This window comes from Maniola jurtina, chromosome 3 (assembly GCF_905333055.1).
Source record: "Maniola jurtina chromosome 3, ilManJurt1.1, whole genome shotgun sequence".
Lineage (NCBI taxonomy): Eukaryota > Metazoa > Arthropoda > Insecta > Lepidoptera > Nymphalidae > Maniola > Maniola jurtina.
Window position 1 is genome coordinate 2,682,084 of NC_060031.1, and position 22,146 is coordinate 2,704,229.

General features: G+C 36.5%; 2 protein-coding genes across 8 annotated transcripts in view; one reads left to right on the forward strand and one right to left on the reverse strand.

Annotated features, from left to right (window-relative positions):
• Positions 1-16,885, forward strand: part of LOC123880193 (AP-1 complex subunit gamma-1) — a 32,697-nt gene extending 15,812 nt beyond the window's left edge. For all 7 annotated transcript variants that reach the window (XM_045928185.1, XM_045928199.1, XM_045928192.1 and 4 more), the window contains 13 exons: positions 2,724-2,819; positions 3,434-3,760; positions 4,803-5,021; positions 5,917-6,075; positions 6,766-6,853; positions 7,245-7,392; positions 8,017-8,103; positions 8,703-8,835; positions 9,260-9,358; positions 9,744-9,897; positions 10,246-10,394; positions 10,545-10,637; positions 11,005-16,885. In XM_045928185.1, the coding sequence (XP_045784141.1) occupies positions 2,724-2,819; positions 3,434-3,760; positions 4,803-5,021; positions 5,917-6,075; positions 6,766-6,853; positions 7,245-7,392; positions 8,017-8,103; positions 8,703-8,835; positions 9,260-9,358; positions 9,744-9,897; positions 10,246-10,394; positions 10,545-10,637; positions 11,005-11,106 (1,854 nt within the window). In that variant the 3' untranslated portion in view covers positions 11,107-16,885. The remainder of the gene's footprint in view (positions 1-2,723; positions 2,820-3,433; positions 3,761-4,802; positions 5,022-5,916; positions 6,076-6,765; positions 6,854-7,244; positions 7,393-8,016; positions 8,104-8,702; positions 8,836-9,259; positions 9,359-9,743; positions 9,898-10,245; positions 10,395-10,544; positions 10,638-11,004) is intronic.
• A 1,673-nt stretch (positions 16,886-18,558) lies between these two features.
• LOC123880292 (COP9 signalosome complex subunit 5) lies at positions 18,559-21,599 on the reverse strand. Its single transcript, XM_045928335.1, has 6 exons — positions 21,279-21,599; positions 21,087-21,190; positions 20,548-20,678; positions 20,052-20,246; positions 19,439-19,706; positions 18,559-18,880 (listed from the first exon to the last, which is right to left on the reverse strand). The coding sequence occupies exons 1-6, from the start codon at positions 21,431-21,433 to the stop codon at positions 18,687-18,689; spliced, it is 1,047 nt and encodes a 348-aa protein (XP_045784291.1). The 5' UTR covers positions 21,434-21,599; the 3' UTR covers positions 18,559-18,686.
• Between the last annotated feature and the right edge of the window lie 547 nt (positions 21,600-22,146).

Genomic DNA, 22,146 nt, shown 5'->3' on the forward strand with positions numbered 1-22,146 from the left:
GTTTTTTCTACAAACAACATTGAACTGCGCAGTGTGCTGTGCGACTGCGACAGTGCGACATGCATGCGCACAAGTGCAAGCGAGATAGACAAAAGACTGAGCGAGATGGGCAATGCGATGACGAGCGAGCACGTATCGTGTGATCCTTGCTATGTTTAAACCCATCAAAGGCTACAGACGTACAAAGCGTAGCATACCGGGGCTTGTTTGTATCTTCAGTATACTCTAAGGTTGAAACCTATAGAGCGCACTTTGACTTTGCTTAGACTTAAGTTTCAGTTAAAACGAGACAGATTTATGCCAGTGGTATAGCGCTGTCTCGTTTTAACAGTGTCTTAAGTCTGATCCAAGCCAAAGTGCGTTCTATAGATCTCTGCCTAAGTGGAGTGATAGAGCATACCACAGCACAGCACAGCATAGCTCAGTAGGATAAGTCACCCTTAGGCTTGTATAGTGGGCGGAGCATTGTTCATACTAGACTATTGTCAACAGGCTAAATCAAAAACTCGCATGAATGTCTAACTATTGTGCTGGATATTTGATATGTTCGGTATTATATGTACAGTAGGCTGTTCGGAAGTCTTACAGTCCATTAACGGTGAACTTTGAGTCGTGGCCTTTCTTCTACCTAGCCTGCGTCATTGATATACCTAAACTCAAAGACATGCAATATGATTCCGGTATTCATATAGGTACTTACTACTTACTGAGTCATTTTGTTTCACTATCATCATTGACAACTGGTAGCATTATTGTACACGCTGGGCCTAGGTCGCTTGTAGGTACTTACACACGCCATGGACTTCAATCAATCAATCAATCAGCCTGTTTGCGTCCACTGCTCGACATAAGCCTTCTCGAGAGCACGCCACCACACACGATCCTCCGCCTTCCTCATCCACCCACTTCCCACTATCCTCTTAAGGACATGGACTTGCGCCGCCTGAATCCAGCGGCCTTCTGTTCTGTTCGCGCTGCGCTTGCCGGTGCGAGTAGCACTAGAATTCTAGCACCTTGGATTTCCAACGTCTCTCGGTTTTTCGAACTATGTGCCCTGCCCACTACCAATTCAGTTTTGCAACTCCGTGGAGCTATGTCGATTACTCTAGTTCTCTTACAGATCTGCTCATTTCTGATTTGATCTTGTAGAGAAACTCCAAGCATTATCTGTCTGTATCGCCCAAACGAGCAAGCAAAATCCAAACATTTTTCTTGTTTGTTACTAAATTAAATTCCATTATGATCACACACTATTATATTGCTATGTTGACTGAATTCATTAATTACTATTTAATTTATGTAGAAGAGTTTTAGCTAAACTACTACCTACCAGACCTACTACCTATCAAATTGTGGCTGTCAAAATCAATTAATTACCAGCGCCAAAGTTTAGATTAAAAAAGTTTCTTTGGGCACATTTTCACTTCAGGCCATTAGGTATATCTATGTTTTATGTAACAATGACCTCCGACCATCTTGATAGCGCGACCTTAACGTAATGTAATGGATAGCATAATGCGGACATTTTAAAGGAGTCCCTCCCTTTCAGTTATTTTTTCCTGAATAAGGGCTTCCAGGAATATAGACTGTTATAAAATGGACTGTAAGACTTTCCGGTTATGTTATAACTCTGGTGGAAGCATTTTAAATAGCTTAATGGATCTTATTTAAGGATGTATTACAACATGTATAAGGCCACGATTACACCTGTAAGTTTTACTTACGTAAGCTTCCGTATTTAATTGACAACAAAACTATTTTCTGTCGTAAGTTAATCATGTAAGCTATTTACGTGAGTAAAACTTATAGATGTATCCGTGGCCTAATAATATTACACAAGTAAAAGGTATCTTAGATTTTAAAACTTAATTTTCTTACCGTATTTAGTATTTTATTTCATAAATAAAGCTAGGTAGTTCGAATTTACTATAATATTAATTTATTATAAACTTTAACCAAGTACTAACACACTGTCACTTTAACCCCTGTTTGATCAGATTCTAGTACCAAATAGAAACCATAAAATCACAGTTTGAATATGCACAAACCATGTTGTGACTAATATGCATTTGTGAATATAGGAGGGTATAGTATACGTATGTATAGAATAAAGTTGATGTAATTTAGTTTTTCCCCTCAGTATATATTTGATGGACGTATGGCCTTTGTGTATGTGGACCATCCATTAATTACGTCTCACGTTTATATAGGAAGAAAGGGGTATAGTATGATAGTAACAACCTTTGTGATGTCACGTGCTATATTAAGTCTATTGTATTACGAAATTGCTTAGGTTACAGCATCGACGCAATGTCGCCATTTTGTCGGTCTCTCAGGAACTTCACAAACTTGTCCCTCTTCACCTTTCTATCACAGAACAGAAGAAGCCGTGAACGTTGGCACCCTTAAATGGTCGACACCCAAATGTCTCTCACAAAATGTTTTCGCTGAGCGTTTTTGATACAAACCGCTATTACAAATCAAAATTTAGTTCTTTAGACTTGCGAAAGGTTATAAACTGATATTAGTATGACGTTATTAATGGGTGGTCCTCAACTTTAATATTTTCTTATTCCTTTCGTATTTAGTCTACGTATTTGCCTGAAGTATTTGGTCCTGTGTAAATATAACTATAATTATTTAAGCTTTTCATGTCTTGTATGCATTTGGGGTTAATCTTGAGAAGATTTATAAGACGACTAACTTGTGATGTGAAATTCTAGATTGTGCCGAATCTGGTGAGAATATTGAAGAACTTAATTTTGGCGGGTTACTCGCCCGAACATGACGTCAGCGGGGTATCGGATCCATTCCTTCAGGTACTATTTTTAATACAATACGTGAAAATGTAAATTCTAGCTAGATTAGACTCTTTGAAATGTACTAAAGACTTACAAAAACCCACAATTCAGCAACTTTTAGTCTAAAGTGTGTATTTACCTTTCAAGATAAGACTAGATATTTTTAATATGAATTCTATAGGTGAAGCGCATAGCGGAGCGGAGTGGAAGGATGACAGTTGTCACCAGTTGACGAATCACTGAGCTCTCGCGTCACGTCATCACATCCCTCCCGCTCCGCTCCACTACCGCAGGAACGTACTCAGTTATGCAGTTTGCTGAGTTTGTTGTGGGCTCTTCTCAGACTTGGGCGCGTTTGGAACCCTCGTAGCTTTAGTTTTAAGTTACGTAATTAATTATCACCACTATATCGTACAAATTTAACAATTTCGACCATCAAAAAGAGTACAATTGTACCTACTTTGAATAAATGATTTTGACTTTGACTTTGACTTGACTTATGCGTTATACCTGTAGTAATTTTAATTTACTATAAGTATTATGTTTTAAATACAGCGACCTGAAGTAAAAAGTATATAGGTAACCAAATATACAGACCTGGCAGCTATAGATAAATGAACAAAATTTTTCAGGTTAAAATCCTCCGTCTACTGCGAATACTCGGCAAAAACGACGCCGAAGCGTCCGAAGCGATGAACGACATTCTCGCTCAAGTCGCCACTAACACGGAAACCAGCAAGAATGTAGGCAATACCATCCTCTATGAGACTGTCCTATCCATCATGGACATCAAATCCGAGAGCAGTCTGAGAGTACTAGCTATTAATATCCTGGGAAGATTCCTGCTCAATAATGACAAGAATATCCGATACGTGGCCTTGAACACGTTGCTAAGAACTGTGCATGTCGACACATCGGCCGTGCAGAGACATCGGACCACGATATTGGAGTGCTTGAAGGTAAGGAACTATTATAATCTCCTTTAGTTTCATTAGGCTGGGCTACTTATCCTCTTCGAACCCATAAGGGAGAGTGAGAGACATATAAAAGCTAGCAGTTCCATCAGACTGCGTTACCGATCCCTTTCGATTTCATAAGGGAGAGTGAGAGAGATATATTATAAGAGCTAAGAATATGTGCGATAGAAAGAGGTGTTTGTTAACTTAAGACTGCAGTGCTGTGCGAGCTGAATTGAACTTTATTGCGTCGCAACTAGAGTCGCTTTTTATTTAAACATCTTTGTGGAGTTTTTCTAGATTTACGCATATTTGAACTCTAGTAGAATAATAAATAATTCTCGTCAAATGTGCTATGTAAAAGCAAAGGTATCCAAAACCTGATCAGTAAAAGCCATATTATCTGCACAAACATGCTACCTTGCGTTAGGTATCATATGTCAATTCAATCATTGCCAATTGATCCTTTTCTACTCTGACTCATACCTATATTAGATTTCTTAGTACTTAACGATAACCTTCATATAGCTTTGTACAAAATCTTGTCTTCCACTTTCGTTGTTTAGGTTATTTTATTCCAATGTAATAAATTTATATCGCATAAATTGAAACCTCACAGGCTGGGTTGATCTTTATGTTTAAAACATAATGAATGTGTTATTAATTTCTATGAAAATTTACAAAAACCATACCTAAACTATTATCTTTATTGGTTAAAAATATCAGGCAGCCAGGTTTTGGAAAGTTTCTGTTGCTATGATAACCCAGTCTTTATACTCTCAAAAAAAAAAAAGGATTCTGTCATCTCCTCTAGCCCCCAAAACTGCCTCCCATAATTAATAGGTCACTCATAAAAAACAAATCTTGTCTTAAATAATATAACAGATATCTATGCATGCCTTAGAGACCATCAATTTTAACTCAGAATTATGTCCATAAACTTGGCAGTTGGTTGTACGAAAATCTCTTCAAAAGAGATGGGCTAGTTTTTGCATATTATAGCCAAATACCCTAAATAAAAAGTTCAACAACACCTTTGTTACAGGACCCAGACGTATCAATACGTCGTAGAGCCATGGAACTGTCATTCGCACTCATCAACGGACAGAACATCCGAGCAATGATGAAGGAACTGCTGGCCTTCCTAGAGAGATCTGACGCGGAGTTCAAGGCTCACTGCTCGAGCGCCATGGTGTTGGCTGCAGAGAGATACGCGCCCTCCAGCAAATGGCATCTCGATACGCTGTTCCAGGTCTTGCTGAAGGTAAGATATAGATATCCGCTCCAGGTCCCGCAATAGGTCTCGCGACTTGTACTCATTAACGACATGAATGTGTAAACCATGATATAAGAACTGCTCTTGTTCCTGGATGTATCTGAAGTGAATTCAAGCTCACTGCTCCAGTGCCATGATGCTACCTGCAGATGCAGTCCGACAAGGCTCTTTTGGCACTTGAGTGAGGGCGCAGTTGTCGCTTTATGCCGACACAGCGAACTATCAATAAGTGCACTTAGATGGCGGCTTTAGCTCCAATTTTGACCACGCGCCAAAATAGCCTTGTCGGACTGTATACGCACCCTCGAGCAAGTTAATTCGCGATACGCTGTAATAAATAGGTCTCATAAAAGGTCCCAGACCTATTGTCTTGCAAATAGACTCATGACAACCAGTACTTATTAATGGATATTTTGACAACCAATCAAAGTACATAGAGTAAGCGAGATGTTCATCACTTCATTGATTTCTCTCGCCTTTTTTTTTAACCGCCGACCTTTCGGAATTCAGTCCGCTCCTCAACCGTTGAGGCTATCGAGGCTCTAAATTTATATTTGCCGCCTTGATAGCACGGTTATCTCGAGCTATGCTTGTTATTGTTTACTAGCCGATGCCCGCGACTTCGCCCGCGTGGATTTAGGTTTTTCGAAATCACGTGGGAACTCTTTGATTTTTCCAGGATAAAAAGTAGCCTATATTAGTATTCAGGATATTATATTCTATCTCCATGCCAAATTTCAGCTAAATCCATCTATAGTTTTTGCGTGAAGAAGTAACAAACACACACATACACATAAATTTTCGCCTATATAATATTAGTGTGATACCTTTTATTGTTAATTGCCTAATACTATAGACCTTTAATAAAGTTTATATATTTCAGGCAGGCAACTACCTGCGGGACGACACAGTATCCAACACTATACAGATAGTATCGGCGGCGCCGGGGGAGAGACAGGCGTACGCTTCCATGCGGCTGTGGACGTCTCTAGAACGATCGGCCGTGTGTGCCGATGCCACTGAGAAGCAGCCGCTCATACAGGCAAGTGTAGAACAAGTAGATCTGAAGTTGCAACATGGCGGTTTGCGCAGGTATAACTGTCCTATAGTTGGGCCATTATGAACATGCGAACTGGTTCATAAATCTTTTTTTAATTCATTGTAGGCAAGCGATTGACTACAATCACGCCTAATGGAAAGTGATGATGTTAGCGCCTAGTCGCTCTTGTTTTAATGATTGGACTGTAATTGGTAGGAAACACAGTTTGTGAGTTCATTACGATCATAGGGTTGTGAAAATGCTGCAGAAGTTGTTATCGATAAAGGGATGCCGTTCAGACGCAAGTAGCTAACTCTCCCCCGCTCTTTATCACTTCTTATTGACAATCGACAAATCCTTTTTTTAGTGTTACACATCACACCAGAGTATCATGTTCCCGTCACATAAGGCCTGTAAGTGCGAGCGAGAGGTCTGATTGACTCAGTTCGCACGTTCATAATGGCTCAACTATAGTTATCTTATAAGGATAAAATACGCAAGCCCGACAGTGATCTCGCAGGTCATACACCTCGTATTGGAGTAGTTTTGCACGCACTATATTACTGAATATACAACTTTAAAACAAAAAGCTTTAGGCTCATTTTACTCTGACGTTATAGTGTTTCGATACTCGAAGTCTAATCTTCGTTTTCTATGTGTGAACTCGTGCTAAGGCTACTGTTATGTTTACAGGTGGCCGCGTGGACGATCGGAGAGTACGGGGACATGTTGGTATCGGAGGCCAGCAACGCAATATCCATGGTCGATGACGATGGTGTCGGTGAGACAACTTAAATTAGTATCTATTAAGAAAATTAACAAAATAATGGCTGACATGTGGTTAACAACTATATTATGTCAAAAGAATAGTCCATGAAATCGGGACACAATTTTTGAAAATTGTGTCCCGATTTTGTAACTCAAAATCTTTTTTGCAGTTAACTACTTCTCTAAATAAATAAAAGGAAAAAGTGACTGACTGACTGACTGACTGACTGACTGACTGACTGATCTAACAACGCACAGCTCAAACTACTAGACGGATCAGTCCGCTATTATGGACGCAGACATCCACTAAGAAAGGATTATTGAAAATTCAACCCCTAAGGGGTTGTATTGGTATGGTATGGTATTTGAACTTGTTGATTTTGAAATTAATATTCTGGTTTCAGATGACTTCACCCGTCCGACGGAAGAGTATGTGATAGACATATACCAGAAGTTACTGTGGTCCACACAGCTATCCATAACCACCAAGGAATATCTATTACTTTCCCTGGCCAAACTGTCCACACGGTTCACCACACGACCAAGCCAGGAGTGAGTAGAGAATACCTGTTCAAAAAACTAAAAAAAAAAAAAAAGAAAAAAAAAACCGACATTAACCACAAACGCTAAAAAGTAAAAGATATATTCATTTATTACCGAATATATCATGTATAGGTTACTACATTATAGAATAGGTTATAGAACTACACTAACAAGAGTTAATGTAGTTCTATAGTTAATGTAGTTCTATAATAATGTTTTTTGGAGACAGTGCCAATGAGGTGCCAAAGTGGAGTCGAAGTTTCAGTGCCTATGTCGTTAACCGATTGCGTGTCACACAGAAGCATACGAATGTATGAGCTTTGCCTTTGCATCTTTCTAATGGGACTTCGTCTGTGTTGGTGTTTGCTGGCGCGCGTGCTCTGCCTTTTTGGAGTGTTTTTTTTTTTTTTTTTTGTTAAAAGTGGCCCAGTTTTGTCTTTTACTGGTGTTTTTTGTGGTGGAACTGACTGGGAAGCGCTCTAAAGACGAACAGACGAAGACGCACAGACGAAATCCATACTTACAAAGTTTCCCGAACTTATAAATAACTACAAACTTGGCATTGGCTAATCTCTGTAAAGCCAGACGAGAGAGAGAAAAAAATCTTTCTAATGACGGATTGTTTTGTTTCAGCAAAATCCGCGTAATAATTGACACGTTCGGTTCTCATATCCACATCGAGCTGCAGCAGAGAGGGGTGGAGCTATCACAGCTTTATAAGTAAGTCCATCTAAATATATAAAAGGAAAGTTGACTGATGATTGATCTTTGAACGCACAGCTCAAACTACTGGACAGATCGGGCTGAAATGTGGCACGCAGATAGCTATTATGACGAAGACATCCGCTAAGAAAGAATTTTTGAAAATCCAACCATTAAGGGGATAAAATAGGGGTTTCAAATTAGTGTAGTCCACGCGGACGAAGTCGCAAGCATAAGCTAGTACACCCATAAACTTTTTTTCAATTCATTTTCTAAAGGGACTGTTGCCACTGCGGTCAAAAGATTTTTGCTTGAGCCAAGCATTTTTATCGTTTACAAAATTTGTTTGATGCTTGAGTCAAGCATTTACGTGCTTGATGCATAATTGATGCAATCTTATATTTTTGCTTGACGCAAATTCTTATATTTTTGTTCTACGTATGAAAAAAGTGGTGTTTGCCGAAACCATTGATACCGCATTTTGAAAATACGCGACACCGCTATTAATACAATGACCTCATTTTGATTTTGAGATTTTTGCCGAAATTCGGTCTAAGACTTATTATACAAGTAGGCCATGGGTAGGCCTTATATAATTTAAACATGATTTGCTATAGGCAATATGCGCACTTACGACCGGCGCTGTTGGAGCGAATGCCGCCCATGGAAGCCGCGACTGCGACGGACAGGGAACGAGACGACAGCGACACGGAGAGCGAGCAGCCACAGACGAACATACAAACTGAACAGGTAAATTGTCTCAGGTATATATATAAACTGGACCTACAAACTATAAGCTATAAGTAGGCTTGTAGTTTGTAGGTCCAGTTTAATACCTGTATAAAGCTCAGAGTAAGAGTGTTCAAAATAAAATTTAACTAATTAACAAACTAGTATCTCCTAAGCTAAGTCTGTTCATAAAGCTCAGGCGGTTGCTTCCACGTTGCTTCCTGTTTTGTCAGTAAGGAATTTATCAAAAATGGATCCCCCTGTAAACCAATGCTGCAGCTTCATTCGAAGTAGGAATCTTTGTTTCACAATAAGCTGATTAGTTATACGATTTATTTATCTAGTTATAAGCGTCATAATGTAAAATTTTTCGTCGACACAAAATGTTTATCCATCTATTATAATTATCAATGTTAGTTGCAAATAAAATTAATTTGTATTCTAGAACCCTCTTCTGGACTTGATCAACGGCTCAGAACTACTTTCCAACGGCGACGTAGAACACCCGCCCGCTACAACCACCAACAACAACTCCAATACCAATGTAACTATAATCTATTTTCCCTTAACTGACTTAAAAGATAAATAAGTAGCTTCTTGCTGCAACGCGTAAGAGCATACGACCTTGTTACAGTGCCCGGCAAACAACTTGAGTATTGACGCGAATGGCAGGTGCACGCGATTGGTTGATTAGCCGGCGCGAGTGCACGAGATTGGTTGATACGTCGACGTTCACTTCCCAGATTCGCCAACTTTTTCCCACTACGCTGCTTCAGGTCCAAGTTGTTTGCCGAGCACTATATCGCAAACTGACAAATAAATCATGAGACAAATAAAAAACCTAAGTCCTAAAGGTCTCAAGCGCCGGGCAAGCAAGCTATTTAGCGCTCCGATATCGTGTAGAACCTGGTTATTTTTCCTATTTCCAGGATATCTTGGACCTCCTAAGCGGGCTAGACCTCAGCTCGCCCACTATGCCCACGCCCAGCGTGGCGGTGAGCGTGGCCAACAACAATCTGACGTCGCCCTCTCTGCTGCTTGACGGGCTTTTTGCACCAGAGCCAACGGTCACAGAGCCTCAGGGTACATATTTGAATTATTCGATACCTTAGTAGATTTTTTTTTCTATAATTGATAAACTATGGATGGGGATATAAACAGCAAAAAGTAAAACACGAACGAACGCGGTGATGAAGTTAGATAAGTTTGTGGGAAATTTTACAAGTTCAATGAAATAAATTGGTATTTTTAAATTATATGTGAAATACTCATTCGGTTTCACGATTTTGAAAATTTCTGAAATTGGAAGTATTATTCGTCAGGATTTATGACAATTCCACCTTTTACCGATTTTCAAAACTCCATTCGAGTGAAACCGGGGTATTATATCTGTAGTTTTAGCGTATGTGGATGACATTGTGTGTGTTGCAGAGTGCGTGGTACGCGCGTTGGAGCGCAACGGCGTGCTGGTGGAGCTGTGCGCGCTGCGCGGCGGCGACACGGCCACGCTGACGATGCGCGCGCGCTCGCACGCGGCCGACACCATCACGGACTTTCTGTTCCAAGCCGCCGTGCCACGGGTGAGTGTCAATACACTACCACGTCTCAGACGCTCCATACAAGCAAATTGATTTAATTAACTACTACTACTACCACTAGAACACCGGCCTGTCCGCATAATAATGTTTTTGATAGGAAAAAGTGATAATATTTTTAATGTTTTTTCACAGACATTCCGGCTAGACATGATGTCACCATCGGGAACTGTGTTGACGCCCCAGGGAGAAATCACACAAGTTCTCAAAATTACCAATCCGTCCAAGGTAAGAATCGCTTATTCCCGCATAAGTGTGAAGATTCTCCATTTGATTAACCTATTTTGTATTGTTTTTAGTAAGGATTTTAAATAATTAAATATTAGACTAGGTAATTTACATAATTTGACAAATGTGTGTGTTTGTGTGTGGATCTGAACTGACATTAATGACAGTTGAAGTTGACATTTGCCACACTGTATACTCATAAAACCTATCGTCGTGTTGCCACCACATTCCTGCTCCAATATCAGATCTTGTGTGTGTGTGTGTGTGTGTGCGTGCATGCGTGCGTGCGTGTGTGTGGGTGGGTGTGGTCACTATTATTATATTATAGAGACAAATCCAATTTGTGAACTTCTTTTTCTCTTTTCAGACACCTCTTCGTCTTCGGATAAGAGTGTCATACAGCATCGACGGAAACCCAATCTTAGAACAAGCGGAAGTGAACAATTTCCCGCCGGACCTGTTCAACTGACGGCCCCGCCACCACCACCCGCGCGGCTGCACGGATCTATGATTACACTAACTGAGATAAGAGGTACTGACTTACGACCCGATCCATTCACACATAGATGAATCATAATACATGGTGACTTTTTAGTCTTCTTACAAAAGCAGACCACTTATTCTACCTAATGTGTGGCTAACTTTGTTGTACACAAACTCTAAATTGACATGTTTAAATATGTTGCTATCCCTTTCATAATGCTTGTCTTAGAAAATGATAGCACTAGATTTAACCTGTCAATTGTTTAGTACATTCTGTAGATTGTGTACAACAGAATTACAGTATTATCCACAATATCTACCTATCCATTAGTAAAAATATTCAAAAAAAAATTTGATCGTAAGTATTATTTATGTTACATAATCGAGTTTTGCTTTAGTAAATGATCGGTGGACCGTGTTTCCACCACCAGTTTCTTTCGCTATGAACAAAATTAACAATTTATTTAAAATTACAATGTTTTTATTTAACTTTTTTATTCCTAAACGTTTAGGAATAAAAATAAAACGTTTATTTCTTAAATTGTGCCACACATTACATCTTATAGTTAATAATATCTTATAGTTATAGTAATAGTTGGTTATCCCGATGCTTCCTCAGGATAACTGAGGAAGTATAAGATTGAGATGTAGACAGACTTTATTAACTGGTTGAGTTTATCTAGACAACTATAAAGTCACTGTGTATCATGTAAGTAACGGGTACCATGGTTAAAACCACAATAGTTAACCATTAATGTCGATATTTCGACCCAGTTAAATGGATCTTGATCTTGGTCATAGCCACGGGCAGTCTATTATTACCTGCCTAACAAAACAAAAATGTGAGAAGGATAGATTTATTCGCTGTAGTGTACCGAGAAAGAGATGGCAATAAAGCAATGTTGGCCGCGACGGGCGAAAAAAAGTCAAATTACGGCGTTTTATTATTAGTTATATTAAACCAAAATTAGTTTTTGGAAATAGTTTTTTTTTTTTTTTTTACTATCTAGGGGCAAAGATAAGTGAAAAATCAAAAAGTGCGCGTCGAAATCTATAAAATCACGAACCAATAATTTAAACTATGCTGTCAGTCAGTTACTTTGACAAAGGACAGCGGAGAAATAAATTCTATCAAACCTGTGTACATAGAAAATACTTTCAAAGGTTGTAGTCAAATGTAGTTTTATCGTCGACGGCAGCTATTATTATATTTGCTTAATGATATATTACAAAGTTTTAACAGTTATACAATGGCGTCAATCTCAATTTTTTATTCATTTACCTACAAGAACTAAATTGTATCTGACGTAGAACTCTATAGTTCTAACGGTCAATTTTTCGAAGGTCTACTGTTGGCTGTGGGATTGACGACTATATGATGTTTTTAGTAAAACAGTAGGTATGTGTGTGTAAAATTATTACAACCTTTTTATTTACTAAAATCCATCTAGCAAAAACCCTTGAAAAATTTTAAAATATAAACCCGAATAATTATATACATATGCAATACTTATAAGAAGATAAATTGTTGTTTTTTTTGAAAATGCATAATTATTAGAGATGGACCATTTCACAGGTAAAGTGTGAAAAATTATGTGATAAGCCTTTTCATATGTAACACTTGCTACTCTTCTTACAGTATGTATTCTGTCAAGAAATTTAAAATATAAAACTGAAAATGAATATTATAAATTATGAATGAATAATTAAATACTTATTTGATACTTGTAAGAAGATAAATTGTTGTGTTTTTCTTAAAATGCATAAATTAATTACTATAGCTGATGAACTATTTCACAGGTCGTATGTGAAAAATCACGCGGAAAGCCTTTTCATATTATGTAACAAGCCTTGCTACCCTTCTGGCCTGTCAAAAATCACGAATTTTATTCTTCGTAAAATTTTAAATCTCACAGAGATTAAAAACTGTTTTATTGTTTAAATGTAAGTAGCAAATGATTATTATAATTGAGCAAATTTAAAAATTCACCTTCTGTGAAATCACTGTGAAGAAGAATAATAAGTTTACCAAATGAAAATGATTTTAAAGTAGCAATAATGCTCATCTCTAATAATAATTACATATTAATAAAAATAAATAATAGGCGCGCTATTTGTGGGCAACACTTAAAAGTACTGAATTTCCTATTAGTGTGTGTGAAATGTAGAGATAATAATATTAGCTGTCACTTAAAACATTCCACTTTTTAGAATAGTTACTTTTTTTTTGGGAAATTATAATGATAAGGTCCGTAACGTGCATGAAAAATCGTATTTCTAAATCTTTGCTGGCATTATAAATAATTTTTATTATTGAATAGGAAAATTGTATTTGAAAAAATCGGCTGTAATATTTTTCTAATATTTTGCAAATAAAAATATTTTTGAAATCATAATATTTCTGTATTATAAATAATAATCTCACATATATAAATATGTAATTACATATATTCATATTTATAATATTTTATGCAAAATATTATGTTCAATCTTAGTTTAAAAAATCAATGTTACTTGATTGACGCATGCTAAAAAACGTTACGTAAAATTTTTAATAATAAAAAATATGGACAAAATGTCTATTTAGAGAAACAGTTTTAACCGAATTTGTCTTTCCTTTCGAAAAGAAAGAAAGAAAAAGAAAAACATTTATTTAATCTGTAACATATACAATCTCTAAAATAAACTAAATTGACAGATTTAACGATAATAAATTATAGTAGCATAGTGCCATCCCTCTCACAATGTTTCCTGCGAAAAAGGATAGCACTATTTATAGACTTCAAAAGGTTTAGTTTGTGTGCAACCGTCATTATGTCATTGTAATATTAAAATTATTACATTAAATTTTATGCACTATATTTGAATTCAAGTTGGTGTCTCCTACTTACTACTTGAGACGTGATATCATCGATGTATATGGATGGGCCCTTCGAAGATAAAAAACACGCTCAAAAAGTCAAGAGAATTTGCAAAAGTCTCTTGACTTTGTCAATGACGATGACGTAAGATTCAAGCATATTTTTGCGGACGGAATTGTATGGGAAAGGCTAATCCATATACATCGATGCGTGATATTGATTTAATTTTTTTGTCAAATACAGGTTTTTATTCATTGTTATTCTATACATATAAAACGGCTAATTTTACGCTTTGGGCGACATATTTTATGAATGAATCAATTGAAGGCAATAAAGAGATAAAACTGGTGCCAGTGAAGAAAAAAATCTAAAATGGCGACGCTAATCGCTACCTCTCACTCGCACACTATACACAGGCATAGTGTGTACATGAAATGGAATGATTAACGCCGCCATTTTCGATTCGTTGCTTTATTGGCACAACTTATGTAGAGGTATTATATCAGATCGGTTTATATAAAAACGTTCTGATTCTCGTGATTTGCGCTGTACATAAAACTGAACGAAGTGATTCGCTAACTCAGTGTCTAACGCTACATGATAGCCACCGAGCTCATTTGACTTTGGTTAGTTTTATATTGCTGGTTCATTGGATGATATTAAAACAATTTTTCATAGAAAACCTTCAATGGATTAAAAATAAACGTCTGATGAGTTCGGTGGTAATCATTCAGTGTTAGACACTGAGTTAGCGAATCAGTAGGCTGGTAAATTGTAACATACTTATGTATAGTGAGCTGGATTGTGTGGGGAATGTACTTAATAGATTATTTTATTATTAACAATGTAATATAAAGGTCGTTGCACACGCAACGGCATATGGGATAAGGGTTTGATAAACAGTGATCTAATATGTAGGTTTCAAACACTCATTCTGTTCCACTGAACTGTACTGTAGTATATAGGTACAGCTTGTTTAGTATAGCCAGAATGAATGAGTGAGGGAACGGTGTGATCCTGAATCGACGATATGTTAAATATTAGGCTATGGTGACGTAAAATCATAGAAAAATATGGCTACTAGCGTCAAATGTATTAATATTTGACGCCTGCCAGTGACGCCGAAGCCTCGAAGTTTTGTTAGAAGTTCCCTAACTGTCGTGAACTGTGGTATACCTTTTACATTCGCAAGGTGCCTAGCAACACTGTTCACGACACTACATTATTGTGTTAACAAATTGGTTTGCTGAACAAGTCTCCGCTCTGCTCCGATTCAGTGGATAGGCACCCTTAGAGGCGTTTTGTCTTGTGAAGGTGAATAGGTTCATAATGTTTAAAGCTCCCGTTGCGTGTGCAATAATGACCTTGAAACTATAATTATCAAGTAAATGCGTGTGATACACTAAATAGGTATATTCGTGAATCGTTTGGATTATGTAAAGAAATAGTGTATTGGATCTTGGTTTAATACGTTATACTGTGTTTATAAAAAATAAGTGGATATTTTACCCTAAATACTAACCCCCTTTCTAATAAACGTTGTATAGTTACACAATGTGGCTAATTCTGCTGTACACATTTTAGTAACTAAAATGATAGGTTTAAAATATATATTGTTATCCCTTTTATAATTCTCCCTGTGGAGAAGGACAGCATTAGATTTAGACGTGTCATTTTAGTTTAGTTAAGATACTGTGTAAAACAGAATAAGCCATATTGCGTTGTCTTCTTCTTTCGGGTGTCAAATGCTGGATGACAGAACGAGAGAAATCTATGTGTAACTATTCACCCGTTTAATAGTTTAACAAATGAAGGCAATATTTAGCTCTCAAAGATTGGAATCAGTCGATAACATTGCTTTGAATTGATCCTGAAAAAATTATCACGTCATCTGTCAATAAATCTGATGGTTCTGGGTAAATACCGGGCCTTATCACAACTTAAACACGCTTGCCGAAAATTTCGTCTGATGCAAAGGCTCATAAAGTCTACGATTTTTTTTTTTCAACCCCGTCTTTGGTTATCAATTGAGCTAAATAAACCCGAATATTATACAAGTATTTAGGTGTTTTGTTAAATGTAGTTTTGTTACGAATTCACTGCTTCAAACGCTAGGTAAATAGGTATTTTATATTGTATTTTAGGTTAGTCCTTCCTTTAAGATAATGAGAATTTTTTATTCAGTGACAATTGTAAATAAATACAATATGAAATGTGAAAGAACATAATATTATAATGTAGAATGAAAGCATATAGTCTATAATTATAGCTCCTTTACATTACAAGAACTTTTTATAAGACAAAAATCTGAAGCAGAGCGAAACGAGCTCTTGCTTTTGACTATAGTAATCTGTTTGGTCGTAAACACGTGTCTCCGCTCTACTTGGCTTCATTGGAAACGCGCCTTTACTGTGCTTGTCATGTGAAGCAGAGTAAAGTGGGACATATTCAGCGGACCAATCAGATTATTTGTAGATGGCCTAACACGTCATGTTTTAACAGTGCGATTGGTCCATTGAAAACATCTTCGATTCAAGACTTCAAACTTGAGCGACATTTAAAATGTCTTTACGATTTAATAAGCTTGTTAATACATAAGTATTTCTTGTCTATTGTCTTACAAGAAGTTCTTAGTGTGTACTACTACTTTATTTTATTCCCAAGTTAATATTGTTTGGGACGTTTTATCAATTAGGCTGTTAATTTTCATTATTTTTAAATCTTATTTATGTTAATAATTAACCAGCACAGTTTTAAAAATATACATAACCTTATTGTAAATTACACATTAATGAAATAAGTTAAATCCATGAAGGTGTGATTATTATTTTTTCTTTGTATTTTAAAGGCTTTTACACATTTTAGTGTTTGTCACGTTCGAAAAAAAGTATGTTAAATCGATTTTTACAAAAAGTATTAGGTATCGAAATTAAATTCGATCAGAATGTTTTAAAAGTTCCATTATCTAATTTTTATTCCTTTGTCATAAAAAAGGAATAAACCAATAAAATCCTAAAAATCGATTGTTTTAAATTAAACAAAGATGAAATAAAGAAACGCCTTACAATATTGTATAGGAAGTTATTTCTCTTTAGGAACATGCAAAACAATAATGTCGACTTTTGTATTCAAATTCAAAATGTTATTATTCAATTAAACTTTTACAAGTGCTTTTGAATCGTCAAAAAAAATCTACCACTGAAGAACCAGCAAGAAACTCGGCGGTTACTCTTTTCAAGTACATATTCAATTTACAATAAATTCTTGTAAAAGTCTTATTGAATAAAAATATTTTGAATTTGAATTCCTACATAGCGTAGAATTTTATTTTCACAAATCATGGACTTTATCTTTCATAATGTAATAAAGAGCTTGGCAAAATGATTATATCGCAATTTGGTGCTTGTTTTACCTTAGTATTTACACAGGTTAGCAAACGTACAGTTCGGAAACGGCCGTGATTCAAAAGCCCGATTCACTGCCCGCGCCATTATTGCTTGCATACAAAATACAAACACGTTCTTGTCTAGATCGGTTATTCGCTGTGATATTCAAATGGTCCTAACTGCAAATTGTCAGATCAATAACAAATAGATATTTAGGTCGATTTTCAAACTTCACAGCTCTTATGAGACTCAATACAATTATAATTAGCGCATGCGACGTTTACTTTGTGTAAAGAAGGAAAAAATGAAAATGAAATGAGCACGATTGTTTCTGAACTGTATGTTTGCCAAACTGTGGTATCTGGTTGAATAGAAGGCCCTCCAGGATGTGAGATGTTATGGTTTTATGTATAACTTAATGCTATGAAGATGTACATAATGATTAATGATTTTATGTAAATTGGTTAATAAATATTTGAGAATGTTTATATAATCAAGAGTTGTTTTTCTTTAAACTTATTTTTACCTCTTCCAAGCCTTTTTGAGCAATGATCAGATATACCCTCTACAAAGATGAAATCCAGATTAGTGATTTTGACAAAATCGGTTCAGCTTTTAGGAAACTACTGATCAACAGTCGAGTAGGTACCTAGTACCTACCTAATGGTCTCGAAACCAAGTAGGCAGGAAATTATTAAAATTTTAGGATAAAGCTGCTTATAATTCAGGACTTGAGGTTTTCAACTAGGGGCACTGACGACAAATGTTCTACTAAAGAGTAAAATCCGTGAATTTAAATCAGCTGAACCGCGATGGTGTTCTTCCATGCGTCTACTAAAATCTAGACGTTACAAACTTGTTGAGGAACTTTTATTCATTATGTGAAACAACCTCAAGTTTTTTCAAATGTACTTCACATCACACTAATATTATAAAGGCGAAAGTTTGTATGTGTGTGTGTGTGTGTTTGTTACTCCTTCACGCAAAAACTACTGGACGGATTGGGCTGAAATTTAGAATGGAGATAGATTATACTCTGGATTAGCACATAGGCTACTTTTTATCCCGGAAAATCAAAGAGTTCCCACGGGATTTTTAAAAAACTACATCCACGCGAACGAAGTCGCGGGCATCAGCTAGTAGATAATAATTTATGATTATAGGAATTTGAAATTTAAATAAAAGGCTCTCTTTAAAAAAGTTTTTTACGTTTAATTGATTTAAAGCCTATACACATTATATTTAGTATTAGCGATTATTTCACGAAGACGGTGCTGGCTAGATTTTCGTTTTCGAAAAAAATTGTTGCTAGATCTAGTTCACTCGATCATGGGTGCGGGGGGCGCGGGGCGGCCGCTGACGCTGTTGAAGAGCCGGTCCTTGATCATCTGCGCCATGAGGCCGTGGATCACCTCGATGGTGGTCTTGCAGGCGTCCTTGGTCGCTTTGCCGAGCTTGTCCTCCGTGCGCTTCTCGTGGTGGTCCGTCCCCGCCACTATGAAACCGCCGCGCCCTACAAACACATTAACATGCTTTCATCTATCTACATTTATAAAACTAGACTATACTTAATACTATAAGACTAGAAAACTACTACAATACATACTACACTAAAAAAACTAGTCATGACTGACTGATCTACCAACTCACATTCTAAAAAGCTGGGATCAGAAATTTGAAATTATAGAAGTAGGTTTTATAACGTGGCTTATAATAAGTACTATAAGAAAGGATTTCTGACACCCCGAAGGGTCTAAAATAGGCGACGAAAGCTTGAAAGTCTGGGATTTTTCAAAGTAAATTAATGAGAATTATCATTTAGATTGTTGGTTAAAAATGAAGAAATATACATTACACAATTTTTGGAAAGGGAATATATAAATAGGGGACATGTAAAAGTCATTTTTCAAAAAATTTATTAAATTATTCTAAATTCGCTTTAGTACCCCACCTAAAGTGATTTAAATAGAAAAAAAAAAAAAAAAATTCATAAAAAATCTTATATTAGTAAGTCATATTACTTAACCGTGCAGAATATTTCTGATTTCCTTAATAAACATCCTTTGCTCACCTAAGCACACCTCACTCTGTTCCAACTTGTCTGACAGATCGAATATCTGGCCGGTGGTGTATTCCGCGTTTGTGATCAGACTGGAACTAGACAGTGTGTTGACCCAGTACTTGTTCCACAGGGAGTCTAGAAGCCTTCTGTCGAGGGAGGATTTGAAGTAAGACACTTCTAGAGAGTAGTATTGCTTGCAGTGTACTCCGAAGTCTTCTATTTTGTTTAGAGGTATGGTTTGGTATTCGGAGGGTTCTTCATTAGCTGGTTTGTAGCCCTGTGGGAAGAAAATCTATTAGACTGTGTCAATCTAAGAACGAAAACAAACACTAGCATTCTATTTCTATAAAATGGTTAACTGCAAAAATTCAAGCATTCTTTATCAGAAGCATTAGTTTTTGAAAATTCTTGTTTTACAATCAATGAACCATGCAACGTTGAAATTCAAAATTGGTTAAGCAGATGGACCGTGAAAAGGTAACAGTCAGACAGACAGAAAATATTTGTATGGATGTATGGGTGTACGGATTGATACCTTAAAGAAAAAGTTAGATCAACCACAGAAAAGTCTGAACAGAGACCACAAAAAACTCAATTCAACAGATGTCTTCAACACACATACCTTGGGGTAAGTCCTGAAAGCTCCCAGGCACACTTTTCCAGCTGAGATCGTTCTGACCGGATCAATGACGATAGCTACAAAAGGCTCCTGGAAGTTCTGGTTGAGCATCTGAGTGGAGACATCAATACCTGACAGCCAGCAGCCGTAGCCAGGATGACTATGATACCAGCCTATGGCGTTCTCATGTCTGCCAACCTTAGGGTAAGAAAATGATTTATAGAAATTGTTGATATTTTTTAACAACTATTTATTTATAAAAAAAAAAACATTTATTTAACCCATATTTCAATCAAATTTTCTAAGACACACAAACTAGTCTAATGTTAGTAATTTTAAACAATCTAATCCTAAAACCTAACTGTCTAAGACAGTCTGTCTTCCTTAGGTGCCGCGCCACCGGGCAGTTATAGTGCAATAAGCTTTGAACAAAGTCATTTCAGACAACACTGAGCAAACCTGCAAGCTAATTTCCACAAAATTTTCTTTTCAAACTGACCTGTTTAGCAGCCTCAATGTAAGCAGTCATGTACTCGTAGGCCTGCGCCTGAGCATTCACTCTGGTTTCCGTTCCCTCCACTGGCAGTGCAAATGAGTCCATCACTAGCATTGTGTTTGCATCCACCTTACCTAGCAATTATTATCATTATATAAAAACTGGTCAAGTGCAGGGGGTGCAACTCCACATAAAGGGTACTGTACCATCACTCAAGATATAACACTATGTACTTTTTGCATGGCAGTCATTATGAAACTTGCCATCTTGATTTTAATACACACTCTGTAAAAAATTCTACTCTCTACTTATTACAGTTTATGAGATACAGTCCGATGACAGACAGATAGACATAACATAGCTTAGACAATACAGGACACTTTAAATCCCATAAAACAAAGAATTCTTACAGGATTTCAAAAATAATTTCCACACAACCGGGGCTAATGTTGAAATAGGAAATCTTAAACTTATGAAAGCACACAAGTAGGTAAAGTGTCTCAAAAAGTTCCTGCTTGTTGAAACAGAGAAGTATAACATACCTAGCAACAGTCCCATAACTTCTAAGGTGCCTCCAGACCTTGCATGCATCACCATTTTTAGCAAAGCAAGGGCTGAAATTTTGATGTCTTTGAAGAAATGTGGACTGAAACAAAACAGATAGATTGGGTAAATACTTGCCACATTCTATGCAAGACCAAACACTTTTTAAAGTAACATTTTAAAACGCATACTCTTTTTCCCATGGCTTCGCTGCCAAGATGTCTTGTTGTTGTTTCTTATCGTAGCGATAAATATCGTCGACGCTCGATACGGATTCTATGTTGTTTGCCATTACCCATGTTTTCTGAGCTATAGTTGACTGCGGATCTGAACTTGTTGATGCCATAATTCAACTATTAGTTTCAAATTATTTTTAGAGTATGAATTTTTTTGAAAATTAAGTATTTATTCTCCTCCTGCAGTAAAGAACAAACTACAAAGAAAAGATGCGATTTTTTATATTTTTATTTTTGATTCGGTTAAAATCTTTTTGTCAGAAATGACAGCTGACAATTAACACCACAGATACTAGATCTAGATAGCCTAGCACAGATAGCCTAGAAACACTTGACAGCAAGTCAGAAAATATACCATAGAGTAGAAACACGTTCAAAATATTTTGTATAATTCAAATTATACAATGTGCAAAACGTTGTAGAGTGCCAATGTTATTGTTAGATAATGAATTCATTGTTTAACAATATAATCAGCATATCTTTCTACGTCTTATTCGTCTTCGCTGATTGTTGTAACTCCGTTCCATGAATAACATAATGGTAGGGTTTAAGGTTTTTTGTGATCTATTTTTATGCATAATATTTGCTAATAGAATTTGTAAGAATCACACATCTACTAATAATGAATTAAACATTAATATATTTTACAGAATCTTTCATCACTTTGACGAATTTCAAAGTAAAAGGAAATGGGAAAAATCATTGCTGTCATAGGTTCCTTTCGCAAATGTGTAGGCGAATGAGTGTCACATATAGTCATTTCCTTCACTCTACAGGCCAATTGCACATAGTTTTCTCTATCTAAAATGCAAGATGAATTAAT

Coding starts and splice junctions, on each gene's coding strand:
- LOC123880292 (XM_045928335.1), bottom strand. CDS start 21,433: ATGGCATCAACAAGTTCAGATCCGCAGTCAACTATAGCTCAGAAAACA. Junction 20,679..21,086: donor AGTTATGGGACTGTTGCTAG/GTATGTTATACT, acceptor AATAATTGCTAG/GTAAGGTGGATGCAAACACA. Junction 18,881..19,438: donor ACAGAGTGAGGTGTGCTTAG/GTGAGCAAAGGA, acceptor ATGTGTTTGTAG/GGCGCGGCGGTTTCATAGTG.